The sequence below is a fragment of the Meriones unguiculatus genome, chromosome 7 (genome assembly GCF_030254825.1).
Source record: "Meriones unguiculatus strain TT.TT164.6M chromosome 7, Bangor_MerUng_6.1, whole genome shotgun sequence".
NCBI classification, from domain to species: Eukaryota; Metazoa; Chordata; class Mammalia; order Rodentia; family Muridae; genus Meriones; species Meriones unguiculatus.
This window is the reverse complement of record NC_083355.1, coordinates 5,981,527-6,006,670: the sequence shown is the minus strand read 5'-3', so window position 1 is coordinate 6,006,670 and position 25,144 is coordinate 5,981,527. Positions and strand designations below refer to the sequence as shown.

At 46.1% G+C, this 25,144-nt stretch overlaps 1 protein-coding gene across 3 annotated transcripts in view; it reads right to left on the bottom strand.

Moving 5' to 3' along the window:
* Rnf157 (ring finger protein 157) overlaps nucleotides 1-25,144 on the bottom strand; it is a 66,323-nt gene that overhangs the window by 10,404 nt on the left and 30,775 nt on the right. For all 3 annotated transcript variants that reach the window (XM_021662179.2, XM_021662180.2, XM_060386361.1), the window contains exons 3-16: nucleotides 15,600-15,688; nucleotides 13,918-14,064; nucleotides 13,461-13,578; nucleotides 12,510-12,576; nucleotides 12,192-12,235; nucleotides 11,845-11,892; nucleotides 8,641-8,712; nucleotides 7,801-7,960; nucleotides 7,513-7,625; nucleotides 3,431-3,669; nucleotides 2,727-2,835; nucleotides 1,202-1,313; nucleotides 689-858; nucleotides 393-458 (exon numbers count right to left, since the gene is read on the bottom strand). In XM_021662179.2, the coding sequence (XP_021517854.2) occupies nucleotides 393-458; nucleotides 689-858; nucleotides 1,202-1,313; nucleotides 2,727-2,835; nucleotides 3,431-3,669; nucleotides 7,513-7,625; nucleotides 7,801-7,960; nucleotides 8,641-8,712; nucleotides 11,845-11,892; nucleotides 12,192-12,235; nucleotides 12,510-12,576; nucleotides 13,461-13,578; nucleotides 13,918-14,064; nucleotides 15,600-15,688 (1,554 nt within the window). The remainder of the gene's footprint in view (nucleotides 1-392; nucleotides 459-688; nucleotides 859-1,201; nucleotides 1,314-2,726; nucleotides 2,836-3,430; nucleotides 3,670-7,512; nucleotides 7,626-7,800; nucleotides 7,961-8,640; nucleotides 8,713-11,844; nucleotides 11,893-12,191; nucleotides 12,236-12,509; nucleotides 12,577-13,460; nucleotides 13,579-13,917; nucleotides 14,065-15,599; nucleotides 15,689-25,144) is intronic.

The window sequence follows — 25,144 nt, the reverse complement described above, 5'->3', positions numbered from 1 at the left end:
ACAGGGTGTGGAGATTAGAGGCAAGAAATCTCACTCAGGCATCTGGGTGTGCCAGGGCTGGGGAGCACCTGAGACCCAGTGGCCCCAGCAAACAGACAAACTGCATGACAGCCAGCACATTCCCCAGGCCTGTCAGGGTCTGGCATAGGAAGGTGCCTCTTGAACTCACTCGCTATGGATCGTACATGGAACCAGTGTCTCCTGGTAACAAGACAGTGACCCAGCCTGAGTTCAAGGCTACTGTCACCTCTCCCTGCACTCCTAAATGATCTAGACATGCTACTCAGGAAGGCCTTTCCAGTGCTGCTTCGCCACAGTCATTGCCAGGGAACATCCACAGTTAAGAGAAACTGGCTGTGGGCAAGGGTACTGCTGTCTGCCATTTACGTTACCTCTGCATCCTGCTCTCCAGCTGGAAGGCCAGCAAAATTGCTGTCTGGGGACTCTGCTGGTGTCCCCTGAAAAAGAGCAATAGAAGCCAAGGGTAGTCATCACAGGCTTTCTAGTTAAGCTCTTAGCAGACCCAAGCCAAAGCTCTCCTCATCACAAAGCCGGTGGCATACAGAAACCAGATCTACGGGAGTGCCATGATCCCTGAAGCATCCCAGCAGCACCTGGGCCTTTCTGGAGCTGCCTGGAACCCATATGTGAAGCAGAGAGCAAAGCGAATCAAGGGCTCTTTCCTTACCTCCCCTTCTGAAGGGGCTCTGCTGGCAGCCTCGGGGGAAGGCAGGGCCTCTCCCTCTTCTTCTGTGCCAGGGGCTATATAGGAGCCAGACATAGAGGACACCGTGTCTGTGCTGATCTGGGAGGAAGCCATGGACATGACTGACTGGGCCAGGCTGCTGCTGGCAGGGTCTGTGGAGACAGAAGTCAGGGAAGGGGACAGAACTGTGATTACTGAGCAGCTGTGTGCACTTTTTATACTAGGCGATAAAGGGCCGTGGACAGAGGCCTCGTATTGAACTCTCCTGAGAAAGGTTTGGACTGAAGGTCTTCCAAGATTCTGCTCTGAAACTCAAGGAGCAAACGTGCTCCTGCCGTTACAGTGGAGAGGGAAGCTGCTCATGCAGGAAGGCGAATAGGAGCCCTCCCTTCTGCTGAGTCACCAGCTTCAATGCTCCCATCTCCAGAGGAAGCCACAGCACAGCTGCGGACCAGGTGAGGGAGGTACATGCACACTCCCTGATCCTTTAGGTACCTTCTGGGGAGGAGATGGTAGAAGAGAGCGGAGTCCCTGTGCAAGACGACTGGTCAATAGCTCCTGAAGATGACAGGGTAAGGTTCTCACTCTCTGGAGTCACATCACGTCCCTGGGGGTGAAGGACACAGTGGGACATGAAACCAGCACAAGCCCAGCATATGGGCAGAAGGGTCAGAGCAGAGCTGGGTAGGAACATGGAGGGAAGGGACACCATGAGGGACAAGGTCTTCTCTTCTTGTGGGCATGAGTGACAGGAGAGGCAGTGCTGCCTTTTGTCAGCACTCCTTTTCAGCCAGGGCCTGGAGTGACTCTGTCCCAGGGGAGGGCACACATCAGTCAGCACCTCCTGCTTGAGGCCCAGCATCTGCTAGGGCATACAAAGGCTGCAGCTCCAGTGACACAGGTCACCCAGCAGCTGTCACAGAGGGATATCCCTTGTTTCCCCAGGATTATGAACAGCTTTCCTTTAGAAGGAAAAGAACACAACACCAACAGGGCCCTCACTGCCTACAGGACCCCTCCACATGTATGTCAGGAGTTCCTGCTCAGTGGATCTGAAACAGACACCTCCTCTGCCCTCCACCCACCAGTCCCCCGGACTCAGCCTTGTCATCCTGAGTGGATGCAAAGGTGCAAGGCAGCTCTCCAGCTCCCAGGCAGGCTTCTTCCATCTTAGGTCAGGCCTACACTACTGAGGCTTTCCCTGGCTTCACTGGCTTCCCACACATGACTGTCAGGAGACCTTCATAAGACAGAGATCTCACTGTATCCCTCAGCCGGCTCCAAGCTTCCTCTGAACGTTTCTTTGCCTTTCATGTCTAAAAACTGTCAAGATCCAGCCCCAAACAGCCAAGACCCCCTCCAACAGTGTTTCTGATTCACTAAAGGAAACTGGACATCATACTATGATTATGGTTTCTTCTGAGTACTCTGTCTGCCCTCTTTCTTGAGGTAGCGTCAATAGGCTGGTACTGAACTTGGTATGTAGCCTAGGCTGGCCCCAAACTTAGGATCCTTTGCTTTAGTCTCCAGAGCTGAGACTACAGGCAGCCTGTAATGCTACCTAGCACTTGGGAGGTGAGGCAGGAGGACCAGGAATTCAGGGTCATCTTTGGCTCTATGGTGAGTTCATGACAAGCCGGAACTACATAGAGGACCTATCTCAAGCAGTCATTCAAGAAGCACTTTCCGGGCAGCAGCAACGAGCCACATTCAGTGCTGGAGGTTGAGGACGATGTTAGCCCTACTAGGCATGAACTCCTGATGCTGGGACCCTTTCCCGCCTCTGAATGCCTTTTGCACCTAGCTTGTTGGCTTAGACAGTAAGGGCTCGTAAGGTCTGTGAGGTCTAGGTAAGGTCTGTCTGTGTGAGGGATGTACAGGGTGGAGAACTCCTGCTCTCTACTTCTGCAGCCACCACCTTGTAAAGGATTGGAAGGTCTGAGGAGCAGATAAAAGCAGAGGACAATGTAGTCATGCAGGCAGATGCCAGTACCCAGGGAAGGAGAAGAAAGCCAGTTACCTCCTCAGGATGCTGGGCTGACAGTCTCTGAGAGAGCTGAGTCTCCGACTCGCTGCAAGAGCGCTCATCTTCCTCTTCATGTAGCACAGAAGAATTCTGGGAAATGGATCTGTAAAAGCCCAGAGGAAAAGCAGCCAAATACTCTACTGTCCTGACTCTCCTTGCTCAGACCGCACCAGCAGACTGGAGAAGCCAGATCAGCTCTCAGGAGCAGGGTGTGAGGTTTACTGGAGTCAGGTAGAGCCTCTGTCTCTAGCTCCCGAACTTTGAGAAAACACTAGCACCACCTCCCTCTCCCACCTCTCAATACCTTAAGATCCTCTTATAATTGTGTCCTACGAATTTAAATGCTCAGGACATGGTGCCATTTGGTTCCTCTGACTTCAGATTAAGCCAGGGCCCCAAAGGATTCTGTCTATACTGCTCAATGTCCTTTTCCTTTTCCTTCTTTCCTCAGCACCACCCATCCCTGGCAAACCCTGCCAGAGAACACATGACGCTAGGTACACATGCACATTTGACTTCTCTCTCTGGGGAAATTAACCCTCTGTCACCGCTGCACAGGCACCACGCAGCTTTTGTGGGAGTGGGCAGCATTGGGAAGCTTTTTCCCTGGGACATGATTATCACAATATTGAGCAGGGAAAGGTGGTCTTGAGCTCTGAGATGCCCAAGAGCAACACTGGCGGGCAGCAACTACTCACTTGGATAGACTCTTTTTGAGTTTGAGTCCTTGGCTGCTGCAATCAGACAGGCGGTCAAGGGGGGACAGTGTCCTGACTGGGGGCAGGTGGCTATCACTGCCATATGACGGTAGCATTCCTGAGAGGTGGCCATCTCCAAGAACATGAAGTGGAGGAACTGCTGGGGATGGGGTGAGAGGCCCGTTGAGGGCCTCCAGGAGAGACACCACTTCGTAGCCTGGTGGAATATTCTCTGACGACTACAAGAATCAGAGACAGGCCAAAAATTAGGTAGGTACTTTTTGTTTTACGGCATGATCATGTTTCCTGCTGGACACAGAAAGACGCATTTTGTTTTTAACCACCCACTCTGCCAAGAAAAGCTTCTGTGCTAAACATAAGGAAAAGGAAAGTGCTGAGGAGCCACGGCACCTATATGATTCTTCATAAATGATTCTCTGATGATAACAGAAGTAAATGCTCACTACTGGAAATTTGTAAAATACACCAAAGAAGAAAAAAATTAGCAATAGCCAATCACCCAAAGTGACTTTTGTTGGCAATCTAGTACATTTTTCCAATTATTTTATTTATATTGTTTATGATTTATGATTAATATGTAAATGACAGTTCTAGGGTTCAATAGTAAAGTGACTTGCTGCTCTTGCAGAGGACCTGAGTTCAGATCCCAGCACCCACAGCTGTAGCTCACCATCACCTGTACCTATGGCCAATGGGGCTTAATGTTGCCTTCTGACCTCCAGGGGTATTCACGCAGAAACAGACACACAAGCATAGATAAAATCAATAACAATTCTGTATCTTGTTTAATTAAACATAAAACTGCTGTTTTGAGACAGGGTTTCTCTGTGTAGTCCTGGCTGTCCTGGAACTCACTCTGCAGTCCAGGCTGGCCTTGAACTCACAGAACTGCCTGGCTCTGCTGGGATTAAAGGAGTGCCCCACCACTACCTAGTTCCTTTTTTCTATTTATTTCATATTTATTTTAATTTTTATTAATTATACTTTATTCACTTTGTATCCCCCCATAAACCCCTCCCTCCTCCTTTTTTCTTAAGATGGGCTTTCATGGGCTGGAGTGATGGCTCAGAGGTTAAGAACACTCACTGTTTTTCCAAAGGTCCTGAGTTCAATTCCCAGCAACCACATGGTGGCTCATAACCACCAATGGTAAGATCTGGTGTGAAGGCAGAATGTTGTATAAATAATAAATAAATCTTAAAAAAAAAGATGGGCTTTCATGAAGCCTAGTGTGACCTCAAACTCCCTGTGTACCTTTAGGCGCTGGTGTTACAGGCACACGCCCACATCCTACAATCTTCCCAATGGCTGGAAACTTCAGAGTCATCCTTTTATAGACGTTGAACTTCCTGACTCTGCCCCCAGAGCGCTGGGATTAATGGCATGCACCACCATGCCTGACTGTAGAAAGAACTCTCAACTGCTGAACCATCTCTCCAGTTCTCCCTCTCTCTCTTCTCTCTCTCTCTCTCTCTCTCTCTCTCTCTCTCTCTCTCTCTCTCTGTGTGTGTGTGTGTGTGTGTGATGTGCAGGTGACTGCAGAGGCCAGAAGATGGCATTGGATCCTCCTGGAGTTACTGTTGGTTGTGTTACCTGATGTGGATCCTCTGCAAGAACAGGACATGCTCTTAATTGATCCGTCTCTCCAGCCTCTGTATATTTTTATTTTCTTGAAGTGCTAGAGAACCCAGGGCCATTCACTATCACAGATGGACACATTCTAGATAAGTACTCTACCATTAACCCACACCTCTAGCTTAGATTTAATCTTAAAAATGTTATTTACTTGAAAGAATTTAGAGCACTGGAGTTGGTTTGAGGTAGCCATGTAGCCCAGGATTGTCTGGAATTCACCATGTAATTAATCTGTTTGTCTTTGGCTCACGATCCTTGGGCTTCAGCCCGAGTGCTGGGTACTCGTGTGTGCTATCATGCCGAGTTTAAGTTTTGCTGGTGGCAGATTTTTGTTTGTTGTTGTTTTAGAGACAAGATCTGACTATGTAGTCCAGGCTGCCCCGGAATTTATTCACTCTGGGGTCTAGGTTGGCCTTGAACCTGGCATTCTCCTTCTCAGCCCCTTGGCTGAACTTTTTTCCTGTGACAGGAGGCTCACTAGTTTGTGAAGGTTGGTTGGCTAGTTCCAGTCCCCCCCCCTCCCCGCCTCTGCCTCTTCTTGGACTTACAGGCGCTCACTCCATTTATATGGGTGAGACAATGCAAAACCAGGTCCTCAGGCTCCTGCAGCAACCACTCCACCAGCTGGACCACCTCCTCCCTTTCCCCTCTCTTGTTTGTGGGTTGTTTTTGTTTAGGTTTGGTGGTTTTTTTTTAAACGGAATTTCTCTATGTAACAGTTCTAGCTGTCCTGGAACTCTCTGTAGATCAGGCTGGCCTCCAGCTCACACAGGTCCACCTGCTTCTGCCTCCAGAGCTGGAATTAAAGGTGTGTGCCACCACTGCCCAGCTTTTTCTGTAATTATTATTGCTTGAGTATTGAACAATCCACATTCAACTGAATAACCATGTATAGTTTATTCTAGGGTTTTAACATTTTATTTAATTTGTTAGTTTGGGTTTTGTTTTTGCTTTTGAGACAAGGTCTCTCTACACAGCCCTGGCTGCCCAGGAACTATATGTAGACCAGGACGGCCTTGAACTCACAAGATTTCTGCCTGCCTCTGTCTCCCAAGTGCTGGAATTAAACTGATGCACTGATGTGGCTGCTGGTTTGTTTGTTTTTTTAATAGCTAACTAATTATTTCATCTGCAATCTATTCCATAAAGATTGACTTGATAAAATGGGGCTGCAGAGATGGCTCAGCAAGTAAAGGTGCTTACCACTAAGCCTCATGACTTGAATTTGATTTCTGGGACCCACATGGTAAAAGGAGAACCAGTTCCCAAAAGTTCTCCCTTACCACACACTCCTCCCCACCACACACACACACACACACTCTCTCTCTCTCTAAATAAAAATAAACGTAGTTTAAAATGCCAAAATGACTTCTTCCCTATAAATAACTAACCAATTTTTCCTACACTGTTAACTGAACAGTAAATGCCTGTTTAACACCGCTGGGTTAATCAAGGGAAGACAGTAGTTGTTTCTCTGGGGAGGGCTGTTTTACAGTGCTAGTGCCTAGGCTCATGCTCTATCCCTGAGCTACACTCCCACCCATTTTTGACCGTTTTACCCTGATAGAGCTTTCAGGTTTACTCTGAGAGTCTCTTTACTATGACTCTAAGGTCAGTTATCTGCTTGGCTTCTAAGGGCTGAAGCCACAAAGAAAGGATGAAGAAAGACAGCAACTTTCTTCAAGGATTCAAGACCATAAATTTGGTTCAAACCCCAAAGTCATCCTGTTTCTGCTTGGAGGAGTTCCCTAGTTGGATCCCACTGGGGTAAACCTCCATTAGATGGCTCCAGGAATGTAAATACAAACTGGACTTCAAGTTCCAGACGAGGAAAAGGAACTTTCGGAGATCAGAACTGAGCTTTCAGTTGCAATATTAGTAAGTTGTTTAAGAATTTTTATTTTATGTCTATGAATTCTAGCCTGTATGTATGTCTGTGCACCATATACATGCCTTGTGCCTTTGGAGGTCAGAAAAGGGTGTCAGATCCCTTAAAACTGGAGTGACGGACAATTGTGAGCTGTCATGTGGGTACTGGGAATTGAACCAGGTCCTCTCCAGGGGTAGCCAGTGCTCTTAACTGCTAAGCCATCTCTCCAGCCCCCACATTAGTATGCTTAACTATAACATGATCTCAGAGAGTCTAAAAAAATCCTTCAGCATGTCAGGTTTAATTTCTTGATGTGATATCATCAAAAAGAAGGACAAAGCCTGGTGTGCTGGCTCACACTTCTAAGCCTAGTTCTTAGGAGGAAACATCTGAAGACCACTCTGAGTTTGAGACCTGGTCTGGTCTACATAGCAAGCTCCAAACCAGCCAGGGTCACACAGCCAAACCCTGTCTCAAAAACAAAACCTACAGAAAAAAACAGGATACAAGAGTAAGTATCTGCTTCAGAGGGGCCGTGCTTCTGAGCCCAGCTTACTGAATGCTCTTCAGAGTCAGATGTCTGGGATGAGATGATGGGGTTAAAGCTGGTTGGAGACAAAGGGCCCAGTTTTTTCCTCATGGCTCGGATCTGAAGCAGTGCCCGGAATGCTGTGAAGAAGAAAACAGGCTATCAGGACATCCTGTTTCGGGATTAAGGGTGAGCAAGGGCTCAGACAGAAACCCTGCGCCCTCCAGCATTCATCCATTTGCTATGCGGCAACAGTGTTCTGATGTTCCGTGCCCACCTTTCCAGCCCTCACTGTCATGTTAGCCCAGGACTCACGCAGCCGGCAGATGGGGCAGTTGTTGGCCTGGTAGCGCAGGGTGTCTGCACAGGTGTTGCAGAGGCAGAGGTGGCGGCAGGGCAGGATCAGGGTATCACGGACATCTGAGAGACACACCACACACTCGGCACTGTTATCACTTACTTCATCCTCAGCCACCTGGCCAGAAAGAGACTTAGCTAATCATACAAAGCCTTCCATCTCCCACAATTTATTTACAATGGAGTCTGGCTGAAGAGCAGACACATACAACAGCATCTATAATAACATTGGACTTAATACAATTTTTAAAAATTAGTTTGTTTTGTTTTAATTTTATGTGCATGGATGCTTTGCCTTTTGCATGCCTGGTGCTTGCAGAGGCCAGAAGAGGGTGCCAGATCCCCTGGAAGTGGAGTTAGACAGTTGTGAACTGCCATGAGGGTACTGGGAATTGAACCCCAGTCTTCTAGAAGAGCCAGTGCTCTTAATTGCTGAGCCATCTCTCCAGCCCTGTGCAGTGCTTTTGCTATTTGGTCTCCTGCCTCCTGAATCTAAGAGACTGGACTAACCCCCAGCACTCATTCTCATTCTAAGGTCTGAACAGATGGGGCCTAGGAGAGCACAGAGATGAAGATGAAGGAAAAATGCAAGACCCTCCTGGGAAGCAGAGCTCAACTGACTCCAGAGGAGAAGGGCAGCCTGTTTTGTTCATTCCCAAAGTGGCAAAAGCGGAAAACCTAAAATAAGGATCTTCTCCTAGGACCCGGCTGGCTCACTAGACCCTCATCCTTGGCTGAAGCCCAGATTTTCACTTTGCCTCTAGAAAGAGCAAACCCTGAACTTTGACCAGAACTCACCTTAGAATCTTGTGTGTTATACTTGTTTTCAATCCCGTAGATCTCCTGAAGAAGGTAGCTGACCCCATCTACCTGAATAGTGAACAGTGACGTCCAAGAATAGGCTTATTACTGAGAGGCAAGAGCAGAAGCCTTGTCCCTCCGCGTGGCAACCCAGGACTACCGATTCACAATGAGAAACTCAGGGCCTTAGACAGATAAAGGATGCCTTTATTATGTTTGCTTTTGAGAGGGGAAGGAAAACAAAGTGTTTTGCTCACCCACTATTACATCCAACCGGGAACATAAAATTTTGCAAACTGACAGTCTGTGTATTGCAGCTCACTATTACAGACACTGGCAAACAGCACTGACTAAAAGATGGAGGGATGTCTGTCAAGTGAAGCATTCATTGTGTAAGAAGATTTCAGTTTAAATGCTATAAAAATAATGGCAAAGATGGGCTGAAGTGTGTGGCTCAGCTGGGAGAGCGTGTGCCTAGAATGCATGAAGCCTAGCACCACATGAAGTTGGTGTGGTAGTGCATGCCTATAACCCCAGCAATGGAAAGATGGAGGCCAGAAAATCAGAAGTTCAATGTCATCTGTGGCTCCATACTTAAAGGCTAGTCTGGGATACGAGAGTAAAAAAAAAAAAAAAAAAAAGATAAAAGAATGGGGAAGGAAAAAGTGAAAGAGGAAAAAGAAAAGCTATAAGCCAGGTGTGGTGGCACAAACCTGCATCCCAACACTTGGGAAGCTAAGGCAAGAGGACTGCATGAACTTCAGGCCAGCCTGGACTACACAAATAATGGGCCAGCTGGGGTTACATAGCCAGACTCCATGCAAGAAGAAAAGATAAAGAAAGGGAAGTGCAGCAGGACCTGGCAAAAGACACCCACAGCACACGGCCATACATGAGCCACCCTCATCATATCCACAGGGCACCACATATTTTTCTATTTTATAATAAAAGATTTATTCATTTTTGTTTTATGTGTTTGTGTGTGTATTTGAGTTTACATATGTGCAACATCTATGCGCAGGTAGGTGCTCATGGTGGCCCCAGAAAGGTGTCAGATTCCCTGAAAAGGCAGTTACAAGCAGTTGTGAGTTGCCTGATGTGGGTGCTGGGAACTGAAGGCCCTTGGGAAGAGCAGCAAGTGCTCTTAACCGCTGAGCCATCTCTCCAGCCTCTCCCTCCCATTTCTTTTTACATTTTTAATTATCATTATGTGCATGTGTGAATATGGGTAAAGACATGTGGAGATCCAATGGACAGCTTGCAGGAACAGGTTCTTTCCTTTCCACCATAGGATCAAACTCAGGTCACCAGACTTTATGGCAAGAGCCTTTATCTGCCGAGCGATTGTGCTCCATACACCCTCCCCATTTCTAATTACAGCAGAAATTGCCCTCTGGTTCTGTTCCTTTTCTGTTTTGATTTTTGTTTGTTTTTGAGATGGGATCTTGTTCTGTTGTTCCAGTGGCCCCAACATCCAGAACCAGAAGAGTTTCCTGCCCCTCCCCCGGGCATCTTGCATGTCAGGCAAGAGTTCTACCACTGAGCTCCGGCTCTAGCCATAAGGAACTGTTTTTGCAACAGTCTCTGTATAGCACAGGCTGGCCTCCAAACTTAAGATCTCCATGCTGCAGCCTCCCACTGCAACACCACATCCAGCAAAGGACTGAATTCTTGTTAGTTTCTTTGTGTGCTGGTGACTGAACCTAGGAACTTGTACATGCCAGGCAAATGGTCTATCACCAGACTACAACCCCATTTCATTCTTCGATTTTTCATATGGCTTCTCTCGTCCTGAGTAGCTGAGATCACAGGCATTAGTATCCACATTCAGCTTAGTCCTATTTCTTTTCTCCTTTGAAAAAATTTAAATCTTCCCTTCCCTCTTTTTGTTTTTTTTTTTTGTTTGTTTGTTTGTTTGGTTTTTGGTTTTTGGTTTTTTTTTTTTTATGATTCAAGGTTTTTCTGCATAGCCCTGGCTGTCCTGGAACTTGTTCTGCAGACCAGGGTAGCCTAGAACTCAGGGATCCATTTGTCTCTGCCTCCCAGTGCCAGGATTAAAGGTATAATCACCATACTCAGCTCTATTTCTCCCATCTTTCTCCTCCTCCTTCCTTTTTTTTTAGATTTATTTATTTATTATGTATACAATGTTCTGCCTGCATGTATGCCAGTGCACCAGAGGAGGGCATCAGATCCCACTATAGATGGTTATAAGCCACCATGTGGTTGCTGGGAATTGAACTCAGGACCTCTGGAAGAGCAGACAGTGCTCTTAACCTCTGAGCCATCTCTCCAGCCCCTCCTTCCTTTTTATTGAGATAAGGTTTCTCTATGTAACAGCCCTGGCTGTCCTAGAACTCACTTTGTAGACCATGCTCAAACTCACAGAGAGTGAGTTCACCTGGCCCTGCCTCCTGAGTGCTAGGATTAAAGACATGTGTCACCCGGCTTGGTCACCACTTTTTTCAAACCATCTTTTTTTTTTTTTTTTTTAAGCTCAGGTTGGCCTGGAACTTACTGTAGCTAAAGCCAGTCTAGAGCTCCAGGTACTCTTCTTGCCTCTGCCTCCCTAGTGCTAAAATGACAGGTATAAGCCACCACACCTAGCATCTCCTCCCCTCCTTGCCAATGCCACTGGCTCTGCTTGGTCCCCTAACCCTCCATGACATCTCCTCCTACTATCGTAAAGGTGCTAAGTGTTGGCACATGGTGGAGGCAAGGCCTCCCAGCAGACTGCAGATCCTGATGATCGTTTGGGGGGTGGGGATGGCAATAAGCTGAAGTTTGGAAGAGGAATGCTAGGATAAATTATGCTACGGGCTCTAACTGGCCCTGAATTAGACCCAATCCTTTATTCTTTAGTTTGAAATGTTTCTCATCATGGCATTTTAAGCAAAAAGAGTTCTCCTTCACCCTAATGTCAGGAGACAAAACTTCTTCTGTCACTTCTAAAGATAACTGTGGCCTAGGAGGCACCAACAATTCCAAAACAATAAAGGCACTAAAAGTCAGTGTTCCTTTCGGACCACCCAAGTAGTTTCTAACAGACAGAAGTGATCCCCTTCCAAAAACCTTCTTCTTTGATTAAAAGAAAGAACAGGGAAAGGAAACAAGAGTACATAGTTTTAAAAAGTTTAAAAAATCATGAAAAAAGAAAAAGAAAGGGCAAATGCCAAGCGTTGCTGGCCCTCAAAAACTTACCACTTGCTTCTGCTTGAGGGGCTTGACACAGAAGGTCCCGTCTGTGTGCTGGGATAAAAGCACGATGTTACAACCAGGAGGGAGGGCAGAGCGCATTTTGTATGCTGTGGCTACTTATCACACGTGCTTGGGCTTTCACAGGAGCTAGAGACTCAGAAGGTAGTTACAGACTCAAGGGTAGAATGGTGATCAGCTAAACCCAGTCATTTGGTAAAGGGGACACTAAGGTCTAGGGTCTGAAGGGCATGGCAATGGGGTAGCCTAGCTGACACTCCCTGAACGCAACCCCAGTGTGACACTCAGCAGAGGGGCAACATGAGAGAGAAGAGCAAAACAAAGTTGCCTACCTTCTCAAACGTGCCCAGAAGTACATGGCAATGGCCGAAATACTCTGAAAGAAGCAGGCACATGGTCAAAGAAGGCCAAACAACACAGCCCTAGCCCTCTCCAGACCCACAGTTTGGTAGGTCAGTGGTGCTGGGCTGTCACCAGCAAGGGCATGTTATAAATTACCATTATAAGCCCCACTCCTCAGAGCAGGGTGGGAAGGGAAGAGCAGAGACCTGGCTGACTGAGACCCACAGAGGTGTGTGGCTCTGGGCCACAGCTTCTGCTGGATGGAATCACAAGAGGGGAGCGGGCACAGCAAGCAGAAGTCTCCTTACCGTCTCCTTCATCTACCACAGCGTGCACCACCAAAGGGTACACCTCTCGGTCCATGTCAAAGCCAAGCTGTGGGAAGAAAAGGAAGCACAGACAGTACACTCATCGTCTGCCAGAGGGTGCTGCTCACAGCATCATCTGCACCTGTCCATCAAACCTGCAACTGCCCAGGTCTGTTTAACCGAAGGCTATTTCCTCAGAAAACAAAAATTCATGAAGATAAAGTTCCCTGTAGCCTGTTTTTCTTTAAGATTCTCATAGTATTCTCACTAACTGGCTACTTTGGAATAGGAAAATGAACAAGGATAGGTATATATATATATATATATATATATATATATATATATATTTTTTTTTTTTCCAAGACAGGGTTTCTCTGTGTAGCCTTGGCTATCCTGAACTCGCTTTGTAGACCTGGCTGGCCTTGAACTCACAGTGATCGCCTGCCTCTGCCTCCTGGAGTACTGGGATTACAGGTGTGCACCACTGCACCTGGTTAGGTATACTTTTTTTTTTAATTTAATTGGGGTTGGGGATTTAGCTTGGTGGTAGAGCGCTTGCCTAGCAAGCACTAAGGTCCTGGGTTCAGTCCTCAGCTCTGGAAAAAAAAAAGATAAATTTATTTAATTTAATTTTATGTACATTAGTGTGAAGGTGTCAGATCCCTTGGAATTGCTTTATAGACAGTTGTGAGCTGCCATGTGGTTGCTGGGAATTGAACTCAGGTCCTTCAGAAGAGCAGACAGTGCTCTTAAGCACTGAGCCATGTCTCCATTCCCTGGTTAGGTATATTCTTAATGTGAACTATTAGACCCTATTAGAACATGAAGGGGCCACCAGGCTTAACAGTTGAGCATGGTACTCCAGCATCTGGACAGAGTCCCTGCCCCTGGTGCAGGTCTAGGGAAGTGCCTGGACCCCCCTGCAGTGATTGGAGGGCCAAGGCAGCTGACCTCCTCTTCTGTCCACTCCGAGGGGTCCACCGTATGGGAGGGCAGGCAGAACTGCTGGCACACGCCTCTCTTGAAGTGCGCGGTTTCCGACTGCAGGCTGGTGTCTTTTGGAATGTAGCTATAGATAAAGTGGGAAGTAGAGCTAACGTTAGAATCCAGCCCAGACAGTCTGACAATTCCTACTGCCCCATGCCTGTTCTCAATTTCCAACACACTAGCACAGGGAAGAAAGACCTTTATGCTGACCTATCTCTTTTCCTCTAGCCTGGTACTATTACTATTACTGGGTTTACATATTTAATCCACACATCCACAGGAAGGGAGCAAAAAAAAAAGATTGAAAAAGAAATCTGAATTCAAGGTCCAGATCCCCCATGGTTGTAGAAACAGAATGCTTTTCTTCCTGGTGGGCACAGAAGGCGGGGAAGCAAGTAGCTCACCTGCTATGCTCTCTTACCTGGCAATACCATTCTGGAATTCTTCAGTGGCCTGATAGTAGATCGTGATGGCTACTCGGGCATCCGTGTCAAAGGTGAACTCGACGTTGTAATAGACCTTAGCTTTCCCTGCCTCCTCTCCATGGCTCTTCACTTCCTCAGCACATCTGGGAAATCACAAAGACAGCCTTTGGGGGCAATGGACCAGGATTTTGTTGGTTTCTTTTGTTTTTTGTTTGTTTGTTTGTTTGTTGAGACAGGTCTTTCTGTATAGCCCTGGCTGTCCTGGAACTCACTCTATATACCAGGCTGGCCTTGAACTCAGAGATCAGCTTGCCTGTGCCTCCTGCTGGGATTTAAGGCTTCTGCCACCATTGCCAGGCATGGATCAGGACTGTCAGATGTACTCTTTGGGGCTGGAGAGTTGGCTCAGCAGTCAAGAACACAGGAAGAGCACCCCGAGGACTGGGGTTCAGTTCCAAGAACTCATATGGCAGCCGACAACCCTCTGTAGCTCTAGTTCTATGGGTCTGGCACTCTCACACGGACACACATGCGTACAAAACAGCAAAACAAACAAACGAATAACAACAAACCCACCCTACTTTTCTTTAGCCCCCCCAAACAACATTACATACTTCTCTGTGTGGTCATTAACATGTTTGTGTCTACACTATAACTATCACAGGGTCATCTTTGGGGGCATTTAGGAAATTTACTAAATCTCACAATTTGTGTGAGTGCTTATGCCAGAACCTTGCTATTTTTTTACTTTAATCAGGGTTATTAACCACATGGCTGAGTTTCCACTTGTTAGAAACCAGAAAGCCTTCCTCCTCTGCACTACAACCTCTTCTGGACATACATATGGCCATCTGACCGCATTTCTAAATAGCAAGCCCAGTTATTGGGTCTTGGTTTGTCAGTCTTGGGACACCATCTACTTCCTATTATAGACACAGTTTGTCTTGTCTTCTTCCTCACTCTCTCCACTGAGTTCTGCAGTCCCCACACTGTACTATACCTAGAGGCTTTGTAAACTGTGATTTCAGAAATGCTATTCACAGCCTGACAGAGCAAGCTATGGTTGGGGTTCTTTTCCTGCCTAACTCCCTGCAAGCAGGACTCACCATGGCCTTCTTAGTCTTTTGGTTTTTCATAACTTGAATTTCACATCCAGATGCATAGCTGGTTTACTTAATGTTCTCTCTCTCTCTCTCTCTCTCGTCATCTCATCTTATGAGATGACTGTTTTCTGTAAAGGCTTTGCCACACTCGTTACATTCATAAGGTTTCTCTCCATTGTGTGTTCTTTTATGGCTTATGAGCCCAGGATGGCCTCAAACTCTATTCTCCTGCCTTCAGCTCCTGACTGCTGAGACTATAAGTGTACATGAGTTTATATTCCTAAGTCAAACATCTCATCACTGCATAAGCCTGGGGTATCTGCAAACTTCCTTTGTTTTCAGAGCCACAGAACAGAGATAACATTTAAATGCCAGGGCAGGTAAAAGTTCTTTCTGTACAGAACAGTGCCCGTGTTCCAGAGAACACAAGCATGATAAGGACTCCTCTTAGGGCCCAGTGCCTCAGCAGCACCTGGCAGCTGGCAGCCTTCATCCCGGGCAGGAGACTATGGGCCTGGCAGGAGCTGCTCTTCGACTCCCATGGAGTAGCTGTTGCCTGAGCCCTGGGAACGTACTTGACAAGCCTCAGCGTGTCCTTTCGGATGTTGATCAGGCTTCTCAGAGTCTTCACAGGTTCTTGGGGAGGTGGGGCAGCATAGGGAAACTGTCAGAAACAAAGTGGGAGAGGCGGTGTGTTCATAAATGCTGTAACTCTCCCCACACGGAACAGCGCTCCTGGGTGGGTAAAAACAGCCCTGTGAGGAGAGGCAGGGAGGAGGAGTCACATGGCTACCTGAGGAGGCAGTGTGTCTAACACAGCAAGTCAGCTTGCTCAAGGTCAGGGCTAGCGGGAAAATCAGGTTCAGTATGGTGTCAAAAAAGCACAATTTGTCTGCTTTCTCCACTTTAAATAAAGCTTATTTGGGTTAGTGTTCAACACTCAAAGAATCAATTAAAAAAAAAAAACTTTCAATGAAACTCTAAATGCCAAAGGACTTGCTGTGGCCAAGTTAACCACAAATAGCTTTTCCATTTGGCCTCAGACGACAGGGAGGAACTACAAGCCCTTTCCTTCAGAGAAGATACCCCACATCTCAACACTTTAGGGAACAAGAATAAGACAGTATCCCATCAGGTATGCAGGGCAGACGCTTTCAGACACTGAAGAACAAATCCCCTCAGCTCAGCACATAAAGAAACTTGTTAACCCTGAGCTAGAAGGGGGTTTGGGGGTCATGGAGGCTGATGGCGCCATCATTCACACACACTTAGTGTTGGCTTCATCATTCACACACGCGCACACGCACACACACACAGTATTGGCTTCACCATTCACACACACATTTAGTGCTGGCTTCTCCATTCACACACACAGTCCTGGCTTCATCACTTACACACTTTCCCCGTCTGGATGTCTGGATTCAGAGTTCTGAGATAGCAATAAAGGAGAAACAGAAAACTTTCCCTGCAGATGCCTAAAAATGTTCCCAGTACCCTGTTCTTTGGGCAGTATGTTCAAGGATCTACCAACATGCACTGCCTAATGGCACAAGACTTCCCAGAGCGGGGAGGCACTCTGCACTGCCGGGACATCACAGAGTGCCCTCGCACACTGAGACGGCTCTGAGTAGGCCAGGCAGATTGTCTTACAGCCCCCACCACTATGCCAGCTGTCCCCGAGGGAACCGTCATTGGGCTGACTGTGGTTCACAGGGAGCCTACTGGTCTCAGCAGTTCTGCAGTATACCTTGGGTCTCCACAGCGCTGGTTCAAAACACAGGACATCATACGTTCTAATCCTGCTTTCACAGACATTGCCTGCATGTGGTCATTTTACTGGGAAACAACCTAGTAATATAAAGTAAAGTACATCTGACTTTCAGTGCTGTCGGTGTGATTGCTGATAACTCACATATTCAAACAGGACCCTAAGAAAATACATTCAAGTGCTGGTGGTGGTGGCATATGCCTTTAACCCCAGTACTAGAGAGGCAGAGGCATGCAGATCCTGAGTTTGAGACCAGTCTATACACAGAACAAGTTCTAGGACAGCCAGGGCTACACAGAGAAACCCTACCTCGAAAAAAAAAAAAGTGTCAAGCTAGGTGTACTAGTATCAAGCTAGTCTTAAATAGTCAGTTGGATGTGGTGGTACATTCCTGAAATACCTACACAGGGGAGGTAGAGCAGAAGAAGATGAAGATTATCTATTTTAAGGTACATGGTGAGTTCCAGGCCAGATTGGCCTATAAGAACTTCAGCTCAGAAAGAAAAACGGGGCCAGGCATGGTGGCACACGCCTTTAGTCCCAGCACTTGAGAGTTAGAGGCAAGAGAATCTTAGAGAGTTCAAGCCCAGCCTATATCCTCAGCTCCAGGATAGCCAGGACTACAAAGAAAGACCTTATCAAAAACAAAGAAAGAAAGAAATAGAGAAGAAAGGAGGAAAAGGCAGGAGTAATTTTCTTCAATGATATGAATGCTAGTTAGCTGCCAATGCTCCAGTAAATACCATCCACCAAGTTGATGTACTTAACTCTAAACTCAGTAATCAAAAGAGAGGAGGAGAGAGGGGAGGAGGAGAGGAGAGGAGGAGACGGGAGAAGGAGAGGGGAGTAGAGGAAGAGGAGAGGAAAGGAGAGGGGGGAGGAGAGGGGAGAAGGAGAGAGGAGGAGAGGGGAAAGAAGGAATGCAGGCAGAAGGAAAGGTTGCTGGGAAGAAGAGATTCAGAGGAATGGGAATGGGATGAATATGATCAAACACAGAATGCATATGTATGAAACTGGGTAAATGTTTACACCCCCTCAAAACCCTCCAAAACCATCTATCTAAATTTGCATTCAAACTCTTCTCTCTGTAGGCATTACACACCAAAATTTTACTTTGTAGTTGTTTTTGTTTTGTGTGAAACGGTATCTGTTCTTTTGGCTTAGCCTCTTATATAGCTTAGATTACAGATATGCACCACAATACCTGGCCTGTAACTTTGTACTCATTTTATTTTGTTTTTGGTCTTTCAGGACAGGTTTCTCTGTGTAGCCTTGGCTGTCCTAGACCAGGCTGGCCTGAAACTCAGAGATCTGCCTGCCTCTGCCTCCTGATACTGGGATTAAAGGCGTGCACCACCAGTGCTCGGCTGCAAGCAGAAACCTTTAAAAACAAAATGTACACACTCAGTCATAATTTTATCACTCACAATATCAAAGTTAGTAGAAATGTTTTGCTTTTTCCAGAATGTACTCCTGCCCCTTCTTTACTGCGAGGTTTCAGTGTGTATGTGACCAGAGGGCCTCTTCTTCATTTTAAAGACACGGCAAACGTTTCTAAAGTCCACAATTTGGACGCCATGTAGAGATAACTGCAGGCTTTATTTAATCAGTTGGTTTTCCTTCTGGCTGATATGTGTTGTACATGCCCTGTCCCTGAATTCTGCATGCTTGTTTGATTACTTCTTTGGGAAAAATTCCTAGTAGCGGAATTACCGGATCAAAAAGTAAGCATATTTTTTAAGACTTTAAAAGCCATTTTGTCAAACTACTCTGTGAGCAGTGTAACAGGAGGCTTTAATACAGGGAAACGGAAATTCTAGCCCAGCTCCCATCTGTGGCCCATTTCTTCACCCCCTACTTTCTAGACTGCCATACTAAAGGAATTTAAAACAATTTTAAAATAAGCTTAAGCAAAAAGTAATTAGGCAGAAAAATTTGACACAAATGCTAAATCTGTTCTAAAGCCAAAATAAATGACTCTGGGGATTAAAATTTTTTTCTGGAGTAGCAAAGTAATCATTTCATTTGTGCAGGTATTGGGCCCTTTCACTCTTTTGGAGAAAACAGAGCCCTGATATAAAGGGCCTTATTTATTTATTTATTTATTTAAAAAAAAAAAAGATTTCTTTATTTTACATGAGTGCTCTATCTGCATGTTCACCTGCATGCCAGAAGAGGGCAGCAGATCTCAGTAAAGATGGGAGCCACCAGGTGGTTGCTGGGAATTGAACTCAGGCCCTCTGGAAGAGCAGACGGTGCTCCAAGCCATTTCTCCAGCTCCCTTTATTTATTTTTTTGAGACAGGGTCTCTGTGTAGTCCTGGCTGCCCTGGACCCGCTATGTAGACACACACAGACCCCTGACTCTGCTTCCCAGGATTATTAGAGGTGTGAGCCACCACCACGCAGTTTGTACTAAATTGTTATTTGTTTGTTTTTGTTGTTGTCTTCAAGACAGGGATTTTCAGCCCAGAGTGGTAGTGAGTTCGAGGCTGCCAGCCTGGCCTACAAAGTGAGTCCAGGACGGCCAAGGCTATAGACATAGAGAAACCCTGTCTTGAAAAACTAAAAAAATAAATAAATAAAAAGACAAGGCTTCTCTGTGTAGCCTGGCTGCCCTGGACTCGATTTGTAGAACAGGCTGGCTTTGAACTTACAGAGATCTGCATGCCTCTACTTCCTGAGTCCTGGGATTAAAGGCATGTGCTACCACCTCCTGGCTTTATGTAGTAAAATCATAATGGGCTTATGAAGGTCCCTAAATACAGGATAAGGAAATGAGGCTCAGGTATCCTCAATTTAACTTTTTAAACAAAATGCTTTGGTAAAAGCAAATCCTCCTAGTGGGATCAAGTGTGGATAATTTTCACACAACAAAAAAAGATACAAGTAAATATTTAACTGAGCATCTACTATGTGCCATATAATTTGGATACATTCTCCTCCCACTTGACTTCCATATGTATGTATATATTCATGTGTGTGCAGGTGCATGTGGGGGGGTGTTTGTGTATATGTGTGTGTGCATGCAGTAGAGGCCAAGGGGGACCTTCAGCTGTTACTCCCCAGGAGCCATCCACATGTTTTTTTTACAGGCTCTCTCACTGGCCTGGAGCTCACTGACTTGATTAGTCAAGCTGGCCAGGGATCCCTGGGGCCCACATGTCTGCACCTCCCATCGCTGGGACTTCCAGCGTGTGCTATCATGCCTAACTTTTGCATGTGGGTTCTTAGAACTAGGCTCAGGCCCTTAGCGCATTACCAACGGAGCCCTCTTCCCATCCTTGCTCTCCTTTAGTCTTTTACATTATGGTAAAATACATGTAACACGACATTATGTGTTAACTACATCCATGCACACAGTTCAGCGGCATGAATTACATCCTCATGTCTGTTGTCCAGCCAGAGCCACCATCCCATCCAGCCCTAGGTCAATATACCCTTATTTCCTAGTGCTAAGATGAGGCAAGTCCCCTCCCAGAGCAGCCTGTGAGCTCCTGGAGGAGCGACCAATAAAGGAGAGAAGCTCAGAATCAGATGACCGACTGAGCGAATGCAGAACGTCAATATTAACAGCCTCCTCTGGCAGATAAACCAGCCAAGACTGGGCGAAAGGCTCAGTGAGGGAGCACTTGTCTAGCTTGTACAAGGCTTCCATTTAGTCCCTGATGCCATAAAAAAGGGAAAAGCAGCGGAGACGCAAAAGGTCCTGAAGCTAAAGAACAGTAGGTGCAACGATGATTGAAACTGATGAGCACATGGGAAAAAAATCAAATCCTTTCAAAGAGTTCCAAGCTCCATGCAGGTTCTGAAAGCTCCTCTAAACACCCTAGACCACACCATTATGCTCAGACAGCAGCACGTACAGAAGAACATGGAATGCTCCTTCCTTCTACACTGCCACAGGAGTACTGTGGGTCTCCTCCACACAGTTTTCTTAGAGCACGGCGTGGCAAAACGTCCTTGTCTATAAGATTTTTTTTTTTTAATTTGTTTTTGCTTTTTGAGACAGGGTTTCTCTGTGTAGCTCTGGCTGTCCTAGAACAGAAGCTGCAGAAGACAGCAACTCCCATTTGGGGCTTGGCGACGCTGGAGGACACTGCAGCTTGCCCCGGATGCAGGAAGCCGTGTTCCTGGTGGAAAGAGCAAGGGCATTCACACATCTGGTCAGCATTCTGTCTACAGCAGAGCACTGAGCGTGGCCGGGCACAGACTGCTGGGTCAAGCAAACTGAATCTGAGATGACTGAAGTCCCAAAGATTGCGAACCCAGTACCAGAGCACAATTCCAGTTCGCCCACTGACCTCAGGTAGTGGATCCAGGGTCCTGCCAATCCGCCTGTGTCTGCAGAGCAAACATCCCTTTAGCCTTCTATCCTGGTGTGATTTCCTTGTACAAGCTTCTTTCTTACACCAGGAAGGCGCCACCTGGTGCTTAAAGACAGAACTGCCGCCTTAGGCCTTCATCTGAGCAGGTGTGCAATGCCTGTGCTTTCACATCAACGTAAACAATCACACACTTTGAATCTTGTTTATATCCTGGTGATTTCAAACATCTCTCTAACCTTCCTTAAATATGAATGAAAAAAATTCACTTTTGTCATTGAAAATATGGTCATAATACAAGTTAGATAAGAACAAAATTGGCTGGGTACAGTAGCACATGGTTCTAATTGCTGTATTTCAGAGGTGGAGGCGGGAGAATCAGAGTGCAAGGTCAACCTCAGCTAAACAAAAAGTCTGAGGCAAAGCTGGCCTCAAAAAAAAAAAAAAAGAAAAAGAAAAAAGGAAAAAAAAAAAGACAAAACCAAAAGCCAGTATTTTACTCCATTTGTAAAGTATTGAGCAATTCCCAGTTGTCTATAAAGGAAAACTATGACTCATTCATAAAATAAATAATTAACTTCAATAAAAACTTTTTCTGTAAGGTTTATTTGTGTGTGTGTGGAGGTGTCCTTGGCAGCCAGAAGCAGGCTTCGTGTGCCTGAGAGCGGAGTTCCAGGCAGTGAGAGCAGTCTAGTGAGTGCTGGGAATCGACCGCCAGGCCTGTGGAAGAACAGCAGGTGCTCTCAGAGGCTGGGCTCTTTCTCCAGCCCCAGCAGCTCGCGACTCTCTGTGCTTCCGAGGCAGGTCTGCTCACACACATGCAGCAGTGTGAGCTGTGGACTGTCCCTGTAGCTCCTCAGAAAAACTTAAGTGTGCAGGCTGTCTTTCTTTCTTTTTTTTTTTTTTTTTTTTTTTTTTTTTCCATCTGACTGCTTCATTGATCAGAATGCTCTGGCCTTTCTCTACTTCATAGAAACCATTTACATTTTGTGGCCAATGTGGAACAGGAACATCAGCAAAAGGAGGGGAACGAGAGGGCTGGCTCGGCAGTTAAGAATACTTGTTCCTCTTAAAGAGGAGCTGGGTTCAATTCCCTGTACCACACAGTGTCTCAGAATTAACTGTAACTCCAGTCCCAAGAGATCCAACATGCTCCTCTGACACCCATGTGCAGACAACACACCCACACACATAAAATAATAAAAATAAATTGTAAAATCTAAAAGATAAACAGTTGAGCAAGTGTATTCTAACTGAAACTTAAGTGAATTTCAGTTCAATCCCTAGTGTCTAAAAAAAGAGGAAGGAAGGGTGGAAGGAAGGAAGGCAGAGAATTATCACTTTGAACACTCTAGAAACGAAGGAGGGTGTCAAGATGCATCAGTGAGAAGCATGTGGGGCATGCTCCTGAGCACAGAGCTGCAGCCAGCAGGCGTGTGCGTGTGCCCCTGCTCTGCTTCCCACTTCATGCTGATTCTGAAGCTCTGGCTGAGGCCCACCTGGGGTCACTGAAGTGCCACCTCAGAGCTCTGCAGCTCGACTGTGATACAGATGCTCTGGGATGGGGACAAGGGAGCCGTACTTTGTTAAACATACCAGCTGATTCTACAGCACACAGGACAGGGGCCACGCCGGAGGGACAAACCCACTACATTCTGCATCACTGTGTTTCATTACGGGAGAAGATACACGCGTGTGCGGTTCTTTTTTAAAAAATGTTTCCTTACCTAAAAAAGCAAGAAATGTTTATTAGGAAAAGATGTAGATCTTGTCAAAATAGAGACAGTACAAAATGAAGCTGTCCACACCCTCTCCTAAGCATATCACAACACACACAATTTTATGTTTAGAGCCAGACAGGCCCCAACTCATGATCCTCTGCTTCAACCTCCCAAATGCTGTGAAAATAGAGCACACAACCAAGGCCACTTTACATGTATTCTTTTAGATTTCTTTATGTGTATGGATGTTTTTTTTTTTTTTTTTTTTTTTTTGTTTTCTGCAAGTATGTGTTCCATGCCTGGGGCCTGCAGAGGCCAGAACATGTTTTATTGTGGTTGTTTTGCCTGCATGTGTATCTGTGCATCACATGTGTACCTGGTGCCCACAGAGACCAGAAAGGGTATCAGCTCCCCTGGAACTGGAGTTACAGACAGTTGTGAGCTACCATTTGGATGCTGGAAATAGAACTTGTGTCCTCTGGAAAAGCAGCTAATGCGCTAAACCACTAAGCCAAATCTCTAACCCTGAGTTTATTTTTCAATATTTTTTCAAAGATAGATCATCCAGTTTACACTCTGCTCTGCTTTGCGCTTAATGATGCGTATTTCCTACAACTGCTTCCTTCTTTCTTTCTTTTTTCTTTCTTTCTTTCTTTCTTTCTTTCTTTCTTTCTTTCTTTCTTCCTTCCTTCCTTTCTTTCTTTCCTTCCTTCCTCTTTCTTTCTCTCTTTCTCTCTCTCTCTCTCTCTCTCTCTCTCTCTCTCTCTCTCTCTCTCTTTCTTCTTTGAGACAGGGTCTCCATTGTGTAGTGCTGGCTGTCCTGGAACTCACTATGTAGATCTGTAGACCAGGCTGACCTGGAATCCACACAGATCCACCTGTCATGCAGCTTTAACTTTATTGTTTGTTTCCATGTGGTTTTCTTGCTTGGTTGGTTTTGGGGTTTTTTTGGCAGGGGTTGAGGGAAGGGAAGTGGGGGAGCACAGATCTCACTATGTGGCCTTAGGTGTCCTGGAACTTACAATGTAGCCCTAGCTGCCCTCAAACTCACATCCTCAAACTCATATCCGTGAGACAGACTATCCTGCCTGCTTTAGACCAGAATAAATGTTCTGTGTTAGCTGCTTATAATAAACCCCCCTTTTCACTCATTTTTCACTGGATCAGCAGTTTAAGATATAGTCACCAAAGCAACAAGATGCAAAAACTTCCAACACTATGAAGACGACCCCAGCAGAATGTCACAGAATGCCTTTGAACACAAAAATGCTGTATTTGGATTTGGCTACCAAAGAAATTCACCACGAAAGCAATCTCTGTGTTAGTTACTAACTAGGCTGCACTGTCCCCTGGCAGTGAGCACAGGACCAGTGTCATAGCCACACGACATCACACCTAATGCTGACCTTTCCCAAAATACTTAATTAAGCAACTCTCTGTTAACATACTAAGTGACAAGAATGTGAAACAGCCTATCTCAGAGCAAGGCAAACATAAATTATGCACATCTTGTTTGATGACATCCAGGCACACTTTCTCTCTTCTCAGGGTTTGCCTTTTGACTCATCACCACTCTGACTCTACACAGCTTTGTGGATTGCTTAGTGACAAACAAAACTCACTGGATTCCAGGTCCCTCTAAGAAGACCCCTCCCTTCTTCCTTCTTCTCGGCAAATTAAAACAGTACCTCGTCATACAGGCTCTCAAGGACTGCCCTCAGAAGATGGGCTGCTGCTAGTTACAACGGCATCTTGACTAAGAGCAACTAATTTTAGGTGGAGATAAATGGGGAAAGCAGACACAGTCATGTCTTCCGTCCAGTGACGGGTAAGTGATGACTCATGGCTAGAACCTCTCCTCTCAGAAAGGCTACCCTTCCTCCACATACTTCCTGACTCTCAGCAGGAGCCTGGTAGTAACACAGCTCACAAACAAAAATCTCTTTTCAAAGAGAAGACTCTGAAATGCCTGACAGTGTGCGTGAAGCATGTGCTCAGAGAGACTTCTTTTGAGTTACTCTTTGCATGCCATTAGGATCCTGAGCTTTAGCTGCGCATCGTGGCTCCTGCCTGGAATCCCAGTACTTCTGAGGCAGAAGCAGGAAAATTGACAATTTGAGACCAGCCTGGTCTATGGAGACCTGGTCTCATACAAACAGACGATCAGACAAACAGACAGAACAAAGGGCCATGCTCCAAATTTAAACAAACTTAAAGCAAAGACAGTACAACAGGTAAGTCATTCTTTAAGATGGCTCTGTGGGGGGAGGCACTTGCCGCCAAGCCTGACAGCTGCACTGTCTCCCA